General features: G+C 51.0%; 1 protein-coding gene across 1 annotated transcript; it reads right to left on the minus strand.

Moving 5' to 3' along the window:
* Window positions 1–10: 10 nt before the first annotated feature.
* On the minus strand, window positions 11–18,169 carry LOC115310934 (max dimerization protein 1). The gene is made up of 6 exons (XM_029969429.3): window positions 16,773–18,169; window positions 16,536–16,623; window positions 16,350–16,379; window positions 10,606–10,720; window positions 5,123–5,288; window positions 11–2,798 (listed from the first exon to the last, which is right to left on the minus strand). The coding sequence occupies exons 1-6, from the start codon at window positions 16,831–16,833 to the stop codon at window positions 2,668–2,670; spliced, it is 591 nt and encodes a 196-aa protein (XP_029825289.2). The 5' UTR covers window positions 16,834–18,169; the 3' UTR covers window positions 11–2,667.
* Window positions 18,170–19,866: the final 1,697 nt, after the last annotated feature.

Here is a 19,866-nt window from a genome sequence, read left to right on the forward strand (position 1 = left end):
GACGAGCCTGTTACGTGAAATAACATTTTATTTTAGGAAATATTAATAACGGGGCGTAGTGGCGTATGTACAGCAAGAGAGGGTCTTATTGGTGGAGGAGTCCTCCCAAGGAGGGACTGGGGAGCGCACCCAAACACTCGTCACAAAGCGGGGCACCGGAAACAAAAGACCTTCGCATTGTACTTGCCTCCAAGTTGCTTCTCGAGACATTATAAATAAATATATATATTATCATTTTATGTACAGATTTGTTACAGTCAGGTTCTAAACACGTAGCGTACGGGTGGGCGAAACAAAATTTACACAATTAGATGTGCAGGAACATCGCAAAGTGTGCTCGAGATCCTCGAAAAATGACTGCCTCTTGTGCGCTTGTTTTTACCCTCGGGGGCGGAAAAGAAAAAGTCACGGGGCAAGAAAGAAGAGGGGCCACCCAAAGCAAAAGTGGCCGGGGTTTGCACCGGAGGCCAGACCGAGATTCTCACTGGCGGCGTCTGCAACCGTCCCAAGGACTTTCGCGTCCGGGAGCACGTACGACCATCGTGTATGACCATCATTTGTAAAAAAAAAAGGGCACTCCAAAGAAAAGAATTCTTCCGCAAAAACGAGGAGCGTACAGTGATAACTAGTAAATTACCTAAAGTCTACTAATTAACTTCCAAGATAGTGGACTTTGTAGGCCCATTCCAATCTGTTGCCCGTCGCCAAAATATGTCCCGGTCGTCGTTTGAATTCCGACGACTAAGATCTGCCCCCCGCTATTCTTTGGCTAAGCAAGGTGGGGGCAGATGTCGCAGCCATACTCCATCTCGCGAGTGGTTTTTGGTGCTGGCAAAGCCACCGGAGCCAAGTCCCGCAGAATGCCTCGTTTGGTAGTGTTGACGATTGGGCTAGTTGGTCATTCATATTAGCGGAAAACAAACAGCGCAAGGACAGAGTAGAAGGCGGTAGACACACACAGCGCTGTGTGTGTCTACCGCCTTCTACTCTGTCCTTGCGCTGTTTGTTTTCTGCCTCGTTTGCACAATCGCTCGCGCATCAAAAGCGCGTCGACAACGCGCTTAGGGCCGTGCCAGCACTAAGGACAACTTACGAGACGGAATATGCGTGCAAATCGAAGTGGCGCCGCCCTCCGCAGCAGGTAGTCAGTGGCTCCGACAGAGTCGCATTACCTCGCGTGGTCGTAGAAGAGGTGCGCCACGCTCGGTCTCCTCGGTAGAGCAGCCTTCGTTGCTCTTTCCCCTTCGGCAAGGTCGGACACTGAAAAGTCTTTTTTTTTTTTTTCACTTAGCATCTGCGGACAATAGGCAACAAATCTCTAATCAAAATCTGCCCGATAAATCGAATATTTCAAAAATTAATTAGCGGATCCTACCTAAGTAGATCACTATCAATTTTCATCCATGCTCCAACGCCCAGCGCGGAATTATTTCTTCGCTTTCAGAGTCCCTTTCCGTAAAATTCTCTCGAGTCGTCGGTGACACACCCGCCTCGTATAGATGGACGGGAAAAATGGTGAAAAAACGACGATGTAAAGTTGAAAGAAAAAAAAGCTGGAAAGAACGGGAGTGAAAAAGTAAAATCTGCTTTCCAACAAGACACACCACAATGCCTGGGGACAGCGTGCCATTGGGGGAATAATGCCCACATTCATACGCACATGCACGCTCGCGTGTTCTGGGTTTCCCAAACGAATGGAGCGCCATTTCAAACGGCTGCCCGAGGGAGGGATCCCCTCCAACCGTCTCGGCAATGGCCAAAAAAGGGCTGGTTTGTGGGCGGGGAGGGAATCCCCACACGGGGCTGCTCTTGCCCATCGATGGGGAACGACAGCCACAGCAGAAGGTCCCCAGCGTGCAACGCCCGAGTGCAACCTGGGGGAGAGCTACAAGAGATGGTTTGGGCATGGCCTCTACGCCCGCCACATTCCCAGAGACAATGTTGCCAGATGCCGCAATGAAGACTCCGGGGCAGCCGAGCATTTTTGGAGAGAATGCAATCGATTCCCTTTCAGTTTTTTGCAGCGGGTCACGCGAGAATGCAAACGCATAAGATGTGGCTCGTTTTACCTCGAGAGAAAACACGTGGACGGGCAGAATGCACCCGAACCGAATAAAAACGTGGCACGCAAGCCCCAGACGCCACAAAGAATCTTCCAAACGCGAGGACGGTTGGCGAGCAAAGAGCCGCAGCAGTTCCACGAGTGGACCGAGACAACGCGCAACATTCCGCTCTTTGGAGACAAAAGCCGAAACAAGAATGAGGACAGCGGAGCAAAAGCTCCCGTCGCATAAAAGAGCCCTCTTGCCTCGGCTAAAGAAACCAAACTCTCCCGTACCAATGCCGATCACACACACACGCGCTATTGACACGCACAAATGGGCACGAGTAGCACTGAGACAAACATTTCGACTACGGACTGCGTGTATTCCAAATAAATAAACCTCCAAACCAAACGCTTCCACCGCCCCTCTCGGAAACGCGTCCCCAGGCGTCGAATAATTCGGATGTGGAATGGGTGCTCCGAGACAATCCAGAGGAGGGGGAGGCAAAAAAAGAGCGAACCGGGGCGTCTCGGGGGCGTCGGAAGGAAGAGTGTGCAACGTGTGGCCCTAACGGTAGTGGGGGCGTATTGCTTGCGGGAGCCGGTGGGCGCGGGGGGGAGGCCTAGACGCCCTCGGCAAGGCACAGCCTCTTGGTCGAGATGGCCACCCCACCGTCGCTGGTCACGCTCTGGATGCTGCTGTGGTCGTCCGAGTCGCTCTGGTTCGTGTTGAAGCCCATGATGTCCACTTCGTCTGCAAGAACGCATCGGGGCTCAGTGCTCGCCGGACCTCCGTAAACGGAGCGACGCATGCCGTCCTTTACACGAGAACAAACCGACCCGCGGAGCCCCCCCGGGCGACCCTAGGTCAAGGAAGGGGAGAAACCCGGGGTTGCTCCTCGTCGGCTCCGCTTACCAAAAATTCCGAAAGAACGCCCACTCCAAATGAAGAAATGAATGGTGAAAAACATGGGGTGGGCTATCTTGGGGGATGCCAGAGCGAAACTTCATAGAACATTCATGATAAACACCGAGGCACCCGCTACAAACCGCGCGACGCCGGAACTGATACTTTAGATGACAGACACCGCAAATTCGTGTTTCACGACGCAATTATCACGGAGGAATTCGCCACAAACTCCCATGTCACGGGAAAGGATGCCACAGGTTGCGGACGCAGCAGATATGCCTCTTATTGTGCAAAGGACCCGCCTATTGTGGGAAAAAAATACCGCAAGTCGCAGATGCAACACATGCAAATTTTATGGTGCAATAAACGTGCGGGAACCCGCTACAAACTTGCCTGTCACGAGAACCGATATCGCGAACAAAAACGCGGGAACCCGCTATGAACTCACTTCTCAGACGTACCGGTACAGCAGATCACGTGGCAGATGCGATTCCCGTCGGACGTCGCGTGACATCCGACGGGAACCGGGGAGTGGGCGGTGTTTCGGAATTTTTATGGTACCGATATTTAGCCAGAAGAACGGGACGGGCGATCTCCTGGGGGGGGGCGTTCTCTCGGAACTTTACTCTCCTGGGGTGACGACAGTCGCTAGTGCAGTTGGCGTACCCAATGGGCGCGTTAGGTCCGTGCTCCGGAGCGCGAGAGTTTGGCGCTCCTTCCACTAAACGGACAGGAGTGCCACCAGAGACTGACACTCAAGCGTGCTCTTCGTGCACCCAGAATTTCTTGGAGCGCGTGGGACTTCTTCGCACTCCGTGACGTCACGTAAACAAACAAGATGGCTGCGCTGCTGTTGAGATCGTCGAGACGATCTCAACAGCAGCGCTGCCCCTTTTCAGTTGATTAGTGCTTAATCCAGCAGGTAAAAACGATTTGATTTGAAAGCCAAGACAGCAATTAGCGTTCCGAAAAAGGTTTGTTCGTGCATCTCGCCTGAAAAGGAAATTCATCTATCAAACAGTAGCGTGCCGATTGCACAGCGTCGGAGAAGTTGTCGAGATACGGAGACATTTAGACCACTCTGTCTTTTTTATAATGCTTAGCCCAGCGAATAAAGATACTTTGATTTGAAAGCCGAAACATTGGTGAGCATCGAGGAAAAGGTTTGTTTGTGCGTCTTGCCTGACAACGAATTGATCTGTCGAACGAGCGTGCCGATAGCTCGGCGACAGGAAAGTGATAAAAAGACGGCTGCCCTGCTTAGAATACCTAGCCCAGCTGCAGCGAATAATTTGCGAGAAAGGTTGGTTCGTGCATACCGCCTAAAAACGAACTGACATGCTATCGAACGACGGTGTGCCGGTATCGGCGTAGCTTCCGTCTCGCTGCGCGACGAAACCGATGGAACCAGGTAATCTCCGACAGATTTGAGGGTTTCCTGCGTCGACGAGCGGGTTCAAGAATGCTGTCTTTAATTTAAATCGCAACAGCATGCACGGTCAATAAATAGATTGGCCAAGCTAGGTAACCTTCCACATATGTGCACGAAGCGAGTCTTCAAACCTTTCAGGAATATTAAAACGTTCGTAGAAACTTCGTAACGTCGCCGTCTCTTTTGCTTTAGACTCTGCCGCACCACGCGGGCCTACTTATTTATCTTGGAAATATTTTCGGCTTGTGCCACCCGTATCCACGGTCGGAATGAGCTCATGTGGCCCGTCGATAGTTTCTGGCCGTGTTCCAAAACTTACTCGATCTAACTCTAGGGTAAAGGTGGTTATCGGAAGCCAACCCACACCCAGCGTTTCTCTATTTTTGTTGTCACGTGACACGATCCGCCAGGGTATCTCGGATCCATTCGAGTAGGTTTGGAGCGCAGCCTCGGTGTGTCGCGCTCCAGTACGCTATGCGCCGTTTAGTTCCGGCGCTCGGAGTATGAAACTCGGAGCATCGGATTACGAGTAAAGGAGCGCCGACTTAACGCTCCCAATCACTCTTTGCCCAGCCAGGAAGCAGTTGGCAACGGTGCAAGAGGGAAAAGGTCGGAAACCAGAAAAGCTCAAGTGGAGCGACTTCCTTTTTTCCCCTGGCGGCGTTTTGGTCAACTGGGCGTGGCTCGGACAAAGTCGTTCCCAAACCCTTCGGTGGCCGCGACAAGGTCCACTCACCCGTCTCGGAAGCGGAAGAGCGCGACGAGGAACCGGACTCGCTGGCGCTGCGCCGCTCCTCGCCGTAGGCACCGTCCAGGTTGCACAGTCTCCGTTTGAGGAACCTCTGCTCCCGTCGCAGCTGGTCCTTGGTCGTCTGGTTCTTGCGGTCCTTCTCTTCCAGCATCTGCACGGGCACCCGTCACGTTGGCCCAGCTCCTCAAAAGCTCCCCATTGGCCTTCCATCTTTCTGCCCACCATCCTTTTACCCCGGCGCTCCAAATCCTTCGCACGTATTGTGAACAACCATTTCCCCTAGGGGTCAGCAGTGTTGCCGCACTGTTACTTTGGTTTTTCCCGCGGAGAAAATTCCCATTTTTTCCCACAACACCATTTTAGTGACAGAAGTCGTTTTCAAGATATGCACGACACCAAGTACCTTTAGATTCAGCAACACCTCACATATGTTTTTGTTTTGTAGAAATAGACCTTATGCAAAATGGCTTTGTGGTCTGACAACACTGAGAGCGTCGCCATTTTAATGTTGGCAAGTGTCTTCGGTACCGAAGCACGGTGGAGGCATCGGAGAGAGTTGTACGGGCAATGTGCGATGGCGCAGCAACTGTCTTCCGCCTTCTGACCCTATTCTGAGGACGAACAGCGTAAACAACCTACCGCAACTGTCTGAGAAAACTCTCGGAGGCCCGTGCACGCTGGCAACAACCTCGTCCAAGCGGCGGACCAAGTCCCACGCCTTCGCTATGGAAGCTCCCACAGTGCGGGTTGTCGCCAGCGTCTGCGCAGGCCTCCAAAAGGACTCGGCCGTCCTGCCTTTCAGCTTTGAGAACACTTTCCATTCTTTTTTCTGATGCGAATACGCTTCAAGTCGTACTATTGAGCGGTATACTGCTCCGCGCAAATACATGACTCAAGATTAGTTTTTTTTTTTTTTTTTTTTTAGTTGTTACTGGCGGGAGGTTTTTTGATGGAACGCTCCGTGTTCTTCTAAAAGAAACTGTCCGGGGAAATATTTTTCGAGCGATGCAAAAGGGCTAAAATTGGTTTCAGATAGCATCGACCTCGAGCACAGTTGACGGATGTTGCGCTCTTAATAAAGATTTGTTCAACCCTGGCAGAATAACTGCATCGACTTTCACAAAACCACGCCCGAGCTTCGTTGCACAAAACAAAATTTCTACCTCAAGTTCGACAAAAAAAGAAAACTAGATGGGGAAATGAGGTTGACCCCACCTGCATTGCTTCATTCGTCGTGAGCAACGCAAGTTTTTGCCGCCGCCGACATCGAAGTTTCAACCACTGCGACGAACCTAACTGTACCACTGTTAACCATACACGCATCTTCAATTATGGTTGGTGGTGCAGAAGGTTAGGGCCCCATTCAATGGTTGCAAATGGCTTCACGCCGCAGGATAACGTCCGCACGTTTCTTCGCGTTGTCACCGATTCTTTTTCCCAAGAGCTTCGTTTTAAGTAACAAATAAAAATAAGGAAGAAGGGTGAACCCCGTTCACGTCACACACAAATCGAAGGTTTATCGCTGCATCTGCAGCCGAACGCAGCAATCGACATTGCATCTCTCACACAAAGCGCGGCCGCTCGTTTACACGGGGACTTTGCCGGTCGGGTCATTGGTTTCGTTTGCTCGTCGCTACCAGGATGGCGGACTGAGTTCTTGGCGTGCTACATTTCGCATATGGTCTCTTAGCATCGCATAAAGTACGATATGCAGAAGTTGACATTTGGCATCCCCCCTTCACTGCTTTCCGCACTTTACACTGGTGGAAGGAACGGGGAGAACTAAATGGAGGCAAGCGGCTACACTAGAATCGCTCGCTCCTTTTTGTGATGGGAAAGGAACACCATTCACCGTGAAATGCCCATCACACTGACAGAGGACGCGTGTGCGTAGCTAGCGGCGAGGAAAACTCGCCAACCAGCAGTGCTGTACCTGCAGGCTGGCAGCATGCACACGACGATGGAAATCGTGCTGAATTAGATTGGCTCTTCAAAACAGCAAAATGTCCGAGTAGCTAGTGGCACTCTGTTTTCTGTTTCGATGTACATAAGAAAATGAAGGCCTTTTTTTTATTAAGATATTTCCCACGTTCAATGTGTATTTCAAATCTGTTTTCCCTTTTTCCCTAGCTGTCGGGCTTTTTCCCACAATGTGGGAAATTTCCCAAGATTCGGCAACGCTGATGTCGGCCACCGCGAAGCGGCGTTTACGGGAGGGGCCAGGTGGGTTGCCAGATTTGTAATGAGCCGCCCCAGACTGCCGCCCGAGCACATCCCCGTAATTCGCTCACATAACGCCGTTCCAATAGCGGCGGCGTCTCGGGGAGCACGACGCTGCGTTCCGTCGCCATCAAACACGCGTGTGAGCTAGCTTTTATGCGAAAGGCACGCTAATCTTTTGAGTGCACATTTCCGACTCTCTGGCGAGGTTCTGCGGGCCGGTTACTTCCAAAAGGCCTAGATCCAAAGAAGCTCAAGGAGACGTAGGCAGACCTCCCCAACGACGGGCGTTTCGAGGAGTCGCTTCACGAGACGCCCCTCGACACTTTTCAATGTGAAATGACCGTGAACCCAGAGTCGGCTTTCTGGGAACGGCCGTCCTCCCGCAGACCGACACAAATGCTTCCAGGGGGCCATCTTCGCAAGAAAGCCCAAGTACGCAAAAGACGCCGTCGGAGCTGCACTCGACACCAAATTTGTTTGCCACGGTACACCGCTTGAGACTACAAAACACGAAGCAGACTGGAAGAGGGGGCATGAACCATCCCCATAACTAAAGCTACAGAGCTCGTCCTTTCGCCGGTGCCTAGGGTGCTTGCTCTGCCGTTCGCATCAGTGGCTGTCAAGAGCTGGATCCCAATCGGCTGGGGCATTGACTCCAAATAAGCGTTTGAGCGCATTGCGGCAGTTTTAAGGTAGCCGGCCTCGAGAGACTCGGCCGGGCAGCGAGAAGACGTCTGGTTCCTCTGAAAGTTCCGCGGGTATCTGCCCAAGATGTTGCAGTCTGTACTCGTACACGTTTTGCACATAGTTGATACACCGCACAAGTTCCCTCAGTTTGATTTTTAAAGAAAACAATGCGGTTTGCAATGAAATGTCTGCCCTTTGATAAGAGAACAAACAGTCATCACTAGACAGATAAAGGGGGAAATTAGTAATGCTGCGTAACAGAGTACCAGGGGTACACCTGTCTATAGCAGAGCGTCCGGCCGAACTGAAACAAAAAGAAAAACCTGCACCAAACTGTTATTTTAGCCAAACCAAAATCGACGCCGCCATCTTGGAACTGAACCAGAAAAACATTTAACGGTAGCCAGCTCAAACGCCAAAGCAACCTTGGGCCGTGACATCATGCTCTTGTTTTTCCCCGAGGGGCGTAACCGTTGCACGGTCAATCAGTGTGAAGTGCGCTTCTTTGAGCCGCTACTTGGGCTAATGATTGGCGGGTTTAGCTGTCACTTGTATCCGTCGCCCGTGTAGCTTCGGTATAGCCTCTCGTTTCTTTGCTCATGAGGGGCTCGTTTGAGCGAGCATGTGCACTCGCGCGCATCGGGGTGTCGGAAGGACCGGCCCGGCTCCAGTCGTGGGCACGTTACTGCCAAAACATGGCAGTGTTACTCGGGCATAAAAGTAACCCTAGTTACAAAATTGAGAGTAACTTGCTACAGTCCTTTCACTAAACTACCGCCATTACTTTACAAAGAAACGTGAGAGAACATTCGAAAGGGACATTCCTTTATATGCCTTCAAATTAGCGTAATTTCTTTTAAGACACGGTGTTGTTCCCAGTAGTGAATCTGGTTATTTTGAGAAACTAGGATTTTCTTAATAATCAATATAACACGTTTGGTTCTTCCTATCTCCATTTTTACCACGAATAGCTCCTCAAACATGATCATAACTTAAGGCAGCATCCGAGTAAATCCACTATGCGATAAAAAATTTAGTCTTCTTTGGCAAATTGCGGGTGACTTTAGTCTTTCAAATTTTTAGCATAGCAGGTCCACGAAGAACTTCAAAATAAGTGCGACTGCCGTAAGGTGACCAGACGTCCCGATTTAGGCGGGTCCCGCTTTTCCGGCCGTGGTCCCGCCGTCCCGCCAGCGTGCTTGTGGGACGCCCTTTTGTCCCGCTTTGGCTCCTCGAACCGCGGATAGATGAAAGATTCGGTTAGAATCGCACCGGCGAGAGGGTGCTTTCTCTGATCAAGGGACGAGATATGCTCGACAGAGAAGATGCTGAAGGTCAATTGGCCTATGACATGTGAACAGTACTATGGACATGGTACACAAAAATAATGGACATGGTACACAAAAATAAATACGGTAATACTAAAGGAATATTCCAACCAAATGTATTAGATAGCTGCAAGCGACACAGTACGCAAATTGCCAGAAAAAGAAATGCGCACGGTGTATATGAAATAATGAAAAGGTATGATTTGTTACCAAAATTTAAACTTTTCGAATCTCGCAACACAATACTCCCCCCCGATACGCGTCCCGCTTTGGGGCCCGATGAATATGGTCACTCGACCGTAAGGTATCCACAAACACAACAGCAGGCTTCCAGATTTTGTATATATCCAATCATGGTGCCAGTCTACAATCGGCCAACTCCAATTTCGAATTTCTTCGACGAGGTGAAATCGGACGGAAGCTGTAAAAACTGTGCAAATGTGAAGCCAAAAATAATATAAATCCTACCTCGCATTCAGCTTCGTAGACGTTTTCTTATGCCACTCGAATTCACTCTTCGGTCGAATCATTTTCTATCGCGCGTGCGCAATCTTTCGTGAAACACTCCGAGAGCAATGTTGCGGCGACATTCCGCCGACAAAATGAGCACCGATCGAGGTACAGACGACCACTGCGCGTAGAATTCAAACGGCTGTTGTTTACAAACGTTTCGAGTAAATACTTTCTCGGGTGACGGGACCCAAGGAGGGGAGAGAAGGCGGCGTCCGATGTCGGCAGCCTACGGGGCACTCTTTTGTATTCCTCTATTTGCCTGGGTTTTCCAGAATGGGTGAGAGAGGCGCTTGAGTACTCCAACTACTCGACAAAGAGCCCTAGAAATGTGTGCCCTTTTCACCGAAGAGTAGCTTTTTTTTCTTTCTCGCTCTGCCCCCCGAATGTCCCTAAAGACCCTAGGCAGAAGCTAGCCGTTGAATATTCGAGCACGTTCGGGCATTTGGCATTCGGGTTCCAATGCATTCCAACACCGAGTACGGACGGCTTTGTCTCGACTCGGAGGAAGAGCCGGAGCCAAAGAGTTGGAGGCCGAGGCAAATTCTCCTCGGGGCTCGGCTCCCTCCACCGTCTTCCGGGCGACCACCGGGATCGCGGCCGACGCTTCCAAGACGTTGTCGGGCACGAGTCGAGGGACCACGGTTTGGAACGCGCCCAACAGACCGGTCAGAGACGCGTTCCAGGCGCCGAGCGGACGAGGGCAGCGGGGAAGCCCACCTTGATGAAGCTCTTGGCGTTGTTGAGCAGGCCCAGGGTCGTGTGGCGGCTGGCGTCTGGCCCCAGGGGCACCATCTCCTTCAGCTTGTCCAGGCAGTGGCGTAGGTGGGCCCTCCTGCAGCCACAAGAGAAACTCAGTGCCCCCTCCGCAGCTCGTGCAAACCCGGGTTCCTAAATGAGCTTCCTTCCTGGAGACACTTGCCACGTCCCCCCGCAACCGTCCAGTTCCATTGCTGGCTCAGCGACACGAGCGGGGGCCGAGAGCGTAGGCTGAAAGACGCTCGTTTAAAGAAAATTCGAGTTCCAGGGCTTTTGCCTTTTGTCAAGTTATGGATGGTGAGATGCAGTATTGGCCTCGAGATCGACCTACGAGTGGCGCTATTGTCGCGCTATCATCATCATCAAAGCGGGGATAGCAGCATGGCCGCCCCATAGGCTCTCCTCGTTCGCGCGCAGGACAGCGCAAATTCTCGCGTTTGCCACCCAGTATCGGTGGGAAAATAATTTTAGTGGAAAATGGTGCCGTACCGTTCGGTCCTTCGGTGAAGATTGAATTGTGTTACCAGCGTACGGCCTAAATTTAAATAACCGCTCGCCTGGATGCATCATCTGCTCTAGGCAGACGTTGGGAAGCGTGGATCACCACGACGGATGCTCTTTGGCTGAACTGCCCTACTTATGTTGAAGATTTTTCCTTTTCAAAGAGATGTCTCGGTCTACCAGCGTGGAAATTAAACAAAACAAGGAATTCCAACCCGGATATTTGTAAAATATACCCGTACCCTGGGTCAAAAAAGTCGTAGGTTCTATGCAGTGGCGTCACACAAGGGGGGTGCAGGGGGGTGTCGCAGCAGCTCCAGGGGGTGTCGCAGCGCGCCACGAGAGGGGGGGAGGGGGGATGTTGCAGCGGGCAACGGGCGGGAGGGCAGGCGACGAGCGGGGGGGAGGGGGACGGGGGTGTCGTTGTGGGTGCCGCTGACCCTAGCGACGCCACTAGTTCTTTGCATTTCACTTTTTTGTGTAACTTTTAGCTTTTGCAGTAATATAAATATTTCGCATTGAGAGAAGTTAGTGCTGTACTGTAAATTACCGTGCTATTGCTACCCTTTACGAGTACCAAAGTTCCACTGTAGCCAATGTTTCCCTTTACTGTACCAGGGTGTGGGCTATTGCTAGCTTTTATGAGTAACAAAGTTCCACTGTGGCCAATGTTTCCCTTTACTGTGCCAGGGTGTGGGCTATTGCTAGCTTTTATGAGTAACAAAGTTCCACTGTGGCCAATGTTTCCCTTTACTGTGCCATGGTGTGGGTAAGTTTTTTGGAGTCTGTACAATTCTGCTATGTAGCGATGAGGACAGAGCGCCTCTTCTAGTTACGATCCACAAACTGTTAGTGTGCGGGACAACTGAAACAAGTGAAACAGACTGTCCTAATCTATGCCGCTAGTGGAATAAACGAATGTAAAGGCAGCAGCGTGCGTCTTATTAGATTCTCTTCTCGGTAGCGTGGGTTCACCCGATTTAATTTTCCCGGGGAGGTCTGTGGATGTCAAAATGTTCTAAATTTCTGGCTAAATCATCTTCTATTCAAACACAGTAGACTCTGCAAGCCCAACAAAAGACCCGCACCACGACCCAGACAGCATCGCCCGCAAAGGCACTTTTTTACCGATGAGGGCTAGCGACCTTCACGAGACTTTCCGATCACTCACCTAACACATATCGGGACTGGGCAGTTTATCGATTCAACTTCAGATTATTCGCGCGATGCTTTGACAGAGATTTTTTTTTGCCGTTTAATCGAAATATTGTGCCGGAGAAAGTCAGAAAAAAGTAAAAAATGCCCGTTTTAATATTTGACGCGTTTATTTCTTTTAGGACAGACTTGCACGGCAAGCCATTTCAGCACGCTTGTGATTGTCATCGAGGGTGATTATACCATTTAAATAATAACTCGTAGGACCAGCGGTTCTACGAGCCACATCACTAAGATTACGGGAGCATCCAACTTAATATTTACCACTTTGCCGAATTTCCACGCGTGTTAAACGATACAGCACAACCTTTGATAAGAAGAAACAACAAAAACATCGTACATTTAATAAGGAAGGTCCAACTCGGCCGGAAATGGGCTTGCATCGTCCCAATTCATGCTTCTGATTGTGCGCCCGTAGTAGACAACGCGCGGCAGTGTCCCCGCTTTCGCACGTTACCAATTTTGGCTGCACGGTGGCGATACGGTTCGAACTCAAGGTGAATAGCGACGATTCGCTTATGTTCGTCACAGTCACCCACCGCAATGCGAAACCACGTGCCAAGCTCCACACACGGTTAGAACGGGACTATTCCCAATGCAGTAACGGGCAAAAGGGGAGACGTAGAAAGCACCTACGTAGCATTCTGTCTTAACTGGGGCACTCCTTCGAGCGGTCATTGCATTCAAAATAAACCGGGGGCTTTTTTTCTGAACGTCGGTTGCCCTCGGGCCGCCCGGGCCACTCGCGCCCAAGCCCCGCGCTCCGAGGCCTCGCCGCCACGTAACCGCCACGTTCGTGCAGATGCGCTCAGGAGACGGACTAACCGCGGTCGTGCGAATGGACCGTAAGGGGTAGTCCCTGCGACAGTCTAGCTCGGGGAAGGGAAAGCCCGAAGTTTGCTTTAATCCTCAAAATTATGCCATGGCGAAGAAGCTTCCGGGTCGGTGGTGTTGCACACAAATATACCCGAGCCACACTAATCCCCGCACACTCACGCAAAGTGAGAAACATTGGAACCCAGTATTGTTGCGCACCCCCTTTTTCCGTACCACGAGGAAAAGCGGTAATTTAAAAAAAAAATGACGAAATGCGTTTTTTTTTTTTTCTTTATTTTAAAGATGAATGCCAAATTTGGGGGTTTTACGTGCCAAACCAACGACGAGCATCTGGCACGCCCCAGCGGAGGACTGAGGATTAATTTGGACCACCTGGGGATCTTTTGACGTGGAACCGAAAGCTCGGTTCCGCAATAAGCCTCCGTCAGATTACGGGCACCTCGGCCGGGATTCGAACCCGCCACCTGGGGATCCGTAGGCCGGCGCTCTTGCCTCGGAGCCACCGATAAAGACGATTGAGCATATTGCTTATTACGATGCATCAGAATGTAGCCTATAAGCTGCTCTTTGGCGAGGAAAAACGGTTACAATAATGTCCGAAAAGAGTTTTCCAAATTTAAACGTTGAACTTTAATTTTTGCAGAATTGGAACAAAAATAGGAAACATTTGTGGCTGGTCGTTCTAGGAATTTAATAGATCTTAGATGTACAAAGTGTGCCCCACAAGTCGGGTGAGTTACGGCGCTCTAGCCGACGCTGCCTTCGTAGAAATCCCCAATGTCGGCGGGACCGTGTGGCAAGTGCCACTTCAAGCAGAAATCTATTTTCGACAGCTCCCCAACTCTTAAGAAAAAAAGACTACATTTTGTTAAAACTGCAGCTTGGATCATAGGCGTACACACCGGGGGGGGGGGGGGGGGGGGGGGCAACGGGGGGTGCTTGCCCCCCCACTGAGAACTGGAGGGGAAAGCGGCCCCCTTGCCCCCTCGGTTCTCAGAATGAGGGGGCAAGGCACGTGTTTTTCCCCCCCGAAACAGCCGCCACTGGGCAGGGCAAACACTGGCCGGCGGCGCCCGAGGAATGCCAAGGGCACCGCCCCCCGGCCCTGGGGAGGGGGGAGTCTGGTTTGTCCCCCCACTTAAAAACAAGTTGGTACACCACTGGCTTGGATGGATGGATGATAACAGCTGTACACTTTGTAATGTTAGGTGACGCACCACCTAGCGTAAAAACAATAACAAGAACCAGATTTCCCCTTTCAAGCCAATGTGTTTTCCTAACTATCACCAGGTCATGAAGATGATCGCCAGGCAGACCTTTAGGGGAAGAAACTAGAACATCCCCCCCTCCCGCCTCCTTTCCCCGGTGAGGGAGCCGCCAAGTTTCCTCTGGTTGAACCTTGTGGGCGTCACCCAAGAGCCGACCCACTGAAGGACAGGGTTGAGACTTTGGGCCAGAGCCACGCGGGAGGGGGTCTTTTTTCTGTCCCGCCTGGCCCGGAGCTGTGCTAGGACTCGGTTCATATTTCCCCGAGATAATTTCCAGCAGCCCTCCATCTCCTCTTTGTTTCCACTACCCTTTTATAATCCAGCCTTCCATCTTCTCCAGAGAGGGCCACCGGTGCCTCTGTCGCCCCTCAGGGAAGGGCAGGACTAAGCTCCTCGCATATTAGAATCACACGCTCATTTGTTTCCTCCATACACACTGCCCACATTGTATCGGTCTACCAACTACCCTGTTGACTCGCGCAATGAACGCACATTTTTCCCCAAGGACGACGCGGCAAGGTACCGTGGCACGTCTCCACCAACGGAGGCGCACCCACGGCTGGTCGGGGCCACAATAACCGTGCTCTTGAAATTGCGAATCTTTTTAGGGCGCTTTCCAAGTTCCTTTCACCGAAGGAAAAGCGCCCTACGAAGCTCGCCCAGCACGGAGGCAATGCAACCGTTCATAGGCCTAACCACTTTCACGATTTCACTGTCCGAAAAGCGGACCACAGGCAGCGGCGTGTTTGTCGACATTGATGTATCCGACGGGCGAAGAATGTCCGGGGCCGAGCAATTCTTCGTCGAGAGTGTGTGCCACTCGGTTTCACGGTTGATCACTTCCGCAACTATGCACTTGCGGCCATTACGACATTACAAGAGTGGCTTGGCTCGGCTCGGCCCGACTGCTCGGTGGCAAAAGAAAATTGGCTCAGTGGCTAGCTACACTGGACGCAATTCGAGACAGTGAATCGTACACGATTATTCTTGTCATTTGTTTTACAATGCCTCCGTTACCTAAACCTACTCGAGCGTTGCCACGACTATTGTATTCTGCCCCACCTATAACTTTGAAGTAAGAATTATTTTGTAAGAATTATTTTTTTTTTTTATAAAAGACCCGTCTCTCTGAGCAAGAATTGCACCACTTGAATTTTGAGATTTAAAATCAGACCCATTTCTTTGACAAGTCGTAGTACAATATAAATAATGGGTTGCATTCATTTTCGCGCACAAAACAGTGACTGGCCACCTTTATTTTTAAACGTTCACGCTCGCAGACTTGCTCCAACAAGGCCTCGAAACCGAAACTTGTGCATCGTGAATGCATCTGCTACCTCAACCTCATTGTCACACTACTTGTGCGAAAAGTCACGGTAAAATTGCCAGTAAATACAAAAATGAAAACGATACAACTGTCTCGTAGTATATCCCCTTATTTAGTAATAACTGCGTCAATGTGCATTAAAAAATAAAACCTAAAATCTTTTTTCGCCTAAAAAAAGGAAAAATAAACTTTGACGTCTGCATACAATGTAATTTTGCCGAAACTTTATAAATGTTTGGCAAAACCTCGGCTTTGCCGAATCGTAAGATTCAGCGCCGAATTTTAAATTGACAAAAGTTCGGCCCCATCACTAATAAATAAATAAGACTGCTGGCAGTTTGGAAATTGTCTGTCCCTTTGTATTATCTACTTCCCATAATCCTTACCGGCACGTTCCAAGTATTGTAGTACAGATTTAAGTCTCAATAGGAGCATGTCCTAATGGCTCTTCGCCGACAAAACACCTAGGGCGCCCGACGGCAGCCGACGGCCCCCATCTGTGACGTCACACGGAGTGGTCGACCGAGCCCCAGCGTGGCCAGACGAGGGCGGCTCACCTGTTCTTCTCCAGCTCGTTGTGCGTGCTCCTGGAAGGGGGAAAAGGCGATCAGCTGGCCGCCGCCCGTCCCCCGGAGCGTCGAGCGCCGTCAGCACTCGGTGGGCCGACGGCGCGCCTAGGCCTAAAGGCCTCCGCCGAAGAAGGCGTCGGCCCTCTCCGGGCGGACGACGCGAGCGGCACTGACCTGCTCCCCTGCGCCTTCTTTGTCTTGGGTCTCCTCCGGGAAAGGTCGGCCGGGACGGGCATGGTGGACGCGTAGCCGTGCTCGGCCTCTGCGGGGAGGGACGCGTCAGGCGGGGCCCCGTCGGGCACGCGAGCTCGGCCGCCCGCCCTGGCGGCCTTGTTTGCGCCGTGTCAAAATCAGCTGTGCCAGGGACGGCGTCCATGTTGGACGCTGTCAGTCGCCCGATCGGCCACTCACCGCGCTCCCGCCGCTCCAGGTACTCGGCGGCCTCGAGGAGAGTGCGGATGCTCATGCTCATCCCGGGACGTAGACCACGAATTTCCAGCGAAGGCCCCCGCGCCCGACGCTACGACCGTGACCGTTTGGAACGCTACAACGAAGCCCTTCCAGCGGGCACCCGCCAACAATCTGACGTCCCGACGACGTCACGCGCCTGCTGACTGGCTCCGAGCCCCGCCGAATACGCGACGAGAGGAATCGAGTTGTACCGAACGTAGCCGAGCGGGATTCTTGGCGCCGAAGCTCGGCCGACCAATGGCCGCCTCTGTTTATGAGGCACAGCCGCGCTCGCGTGGCCACGTGGTTTCCACGCCCTCAGCTGAAGTCCAGCTGCTGCCGCAAAAAGAAAGAAAAGCGGCCGCTCGCTGCTTCGCCGCCAGAGACCTTGGACGGAATGCGCCAACGGCGCCTCGTCGCCCGCCGGCCACAAGGCACCTTTTCCCTGTGAGGCGTGTGGGTGCATTGTGAACACTGTGTTGACTGTGTTCGGACACACTGGCTGCTGCCAGCAAGGTCACTGGGAGCGAATCAACGGCCGCGCCGCCCGTTACACTATCCGTGAGCCTTACGAAAACGGCCTCTGGTCATTGCCATTTGCAGCGTCCTTGAGCGTGGTGCGCTTGTTGGCTTGTTGCGCGTACTGCAGTCTGCCGAATCGAAATTCTGGCGAACTTTTCAAAAGATTCGGCAAAAATACATTGTAGCCAGACTTAAAAGTTGATGTTTCGTTGTTTCTTGTTTTTTCGGGCAAAAACAAAAGGGTTTCGGTTTCTTTTTAAATGTATATTGGTGATATTCTACGACACGGGTTTTATTTCTGTGTGTTTGGCAATTTTACAGTGACTTTTCGCAGAAGTGACGTGACAACGAAGTTGACGTAGCGGACGCAGTCAGGATACGTGAGTTTCGGTTTTAACTCCTTGCAAGCCTGCAGCAAGTGTATTAACGTGCGAGTCACCGTTTCGTTGCTCATCTACAGCGAGTGACTCGTCGCATTATAACCTCCTTGCTCGTCGCGACTTTCAAATGGTTGACCGACTACACGCTGCATAAATATCCACACAACCCCCAATTACTATTCACCGTTTCGGGCGCGAAAATGAATGAAACGGCTCATCTTTCACCAGGACAATATTATTGTAAACATGCATGTTTTTCGATTTGAGTCACTTGAATCCAGCTTTGCATGAAAGTGTGCGTCCCATATTCTCAACGTCTCGTTTTTAACTTTTGAAATGCCGATTTCTGATGTTTGGACACGCCGGACGTTTAGCAAGATGCGAGAGTTAGAACGGGTTCGTTTCGGCTGGCACTCCACGAGTGGTTGCACTCTCCGAGTTCGTTTCAGCGCTGACACCCCACGCGTGCGGCACTCGCTGCACCGATAAATCGGGAGTGCGCCAAAATGCAATCCCGTCATGCCTCGCTTCGGCGGTGCCGGCGAGGAGCGGGAGCAGACGACGAGGGTCCGTCTGCTACGATGTGTCGCGGAACCGAACGGAAAAAAAGTAGATTTTCTGATAGAAATCGCGTCCCGCGGGCCACGAAATCAAACGCGAGCTTGAATTGTGAGCGTCTTGCTGGATATTCCAACAGGCTAGTTTTAAGCCGCACCCTTTCAGCGGTTCACGCATAATACCATGTTCAAACGGATCATGCTTGTGCTCGGACAGCATCATCAGTTTTCTTCAGTGTAAACGGTTATAGGCTCCTTGCACTGACGTCACATCGCATACTTTTGAACACCAAGTAAAAGGAGGAGAGGGAAGCTGCTTTTGTGAGAATTTTGAGTGACAGGTTAATCTTCTATAATCTTCTGGGAGGAGAATAGCAACGCCTGTGCAAATCCGGGAGCCACAAAGGAGGCTCGTGATAAGAGGGGAGCTCCTTCTTCCCCTTTTCTCTGGAGGGCATCGGAAATGGCGTCATGTGCAAGCCATGTATAAGAATTGAAAGATCGCAACCAGCTGCTTTGTAGACAGCTGGTTGCGGAAATTTACGCCGTCTGTAACTATCTCTACGGCAGCCGAGCTGCTTGAAGTCATCGCAACTATAAACTACAGGTTGCAGCAACCAACGTTTCTAGATAAACGTTGGTAGCGACTGCATTCTCGCATTCGCACGCATAACTCCGATCAGAAAGGCGCTAGTTTCGGTTTAAAGTCGGTACCTTTTCTACAACATAGATGGCGGCAGAATCAGTCTTCTGCACTCGGTGCATTTGGTGAGTTCGTTTGAGTTCAGTTTTCCGTGCAACACTCTGAGGGTGCGATGCATTCTGGGAGAGAACTCGAACGGTGCCAGTGCGTGTGAAACGAACTCGCTATTAGAAATGTCAGATGCGCAACCAACGTTACTTATTCGCGACTCCAACTAACTATAGGTGGCGCCACTCATTTTTCAAAATGGCGGTTGTAGTGAGGGTCGGAGATGCGTCCCGCTGTTGAGCCTGTCTAGTGTGCTGGTTGCACTGAGCGACACTAATTATTTCTGGTAATACGAAGACGCTAGGGTGTTATGAGCGAAAGTCACCTCTTTACCCTGAAAACAAGAACGGTGTTTAGCGTACATTTACGCAAGGATGCGCGTTTTAATTCGGGAACGAAACCGAAACTAACCTCTATTTTGGATTTAATTTCTCAATGTAGTTAATTTCAAATTATTTCATAGCTCGGGATGTGTCTCACATCGTAATTGTTGAGTTAGAGAAGTGGTTTCCGGAAGCTTTATTTTGTGACATACATGTTCCATTCAGGCTGATGTTTGTAGTTGAAAAAATCAGTGCGGATATCTGCGTTCTCGCTGCCTTTTCTCGCTCAGATAATGTCATGGGCAATAATAAACTGCGGACTTTTTAATAGGTTTCTGGGTATTTAAATGATTAATTGGTTTTACACTATTCCCTGCACAAGAATAAGAGAATAATTCAAATTTTTACAATATGTCCACAAAACGTAAAAATTAATAAACGCTGTTCTCACTGCAACAACCCAAAGACGGAATCCGGGTCAGACAGCTGAAGTGTGTTTTTAAAGCAACGCGTGACACATAG

Source organism: Ixodes scapularis, unplaced genomic scaffold, assembly GCF_016920785.2.
Source record: "Ixodes scapularis isolate PalLabHiFi unplaced genomic scaffold, ASM1692078v2 PGA_scaffold7__128_contigs__length_106722199, whole genome shotgun sequence".
In the NCBI taxonomy this organism is placed as follows: domain Eukaryota; kingdom Metazoa; phylum Arthropoda; class Arachnida; order Ixodida; family Ixodidae; genus Ixodes; species Ixodes scapularis.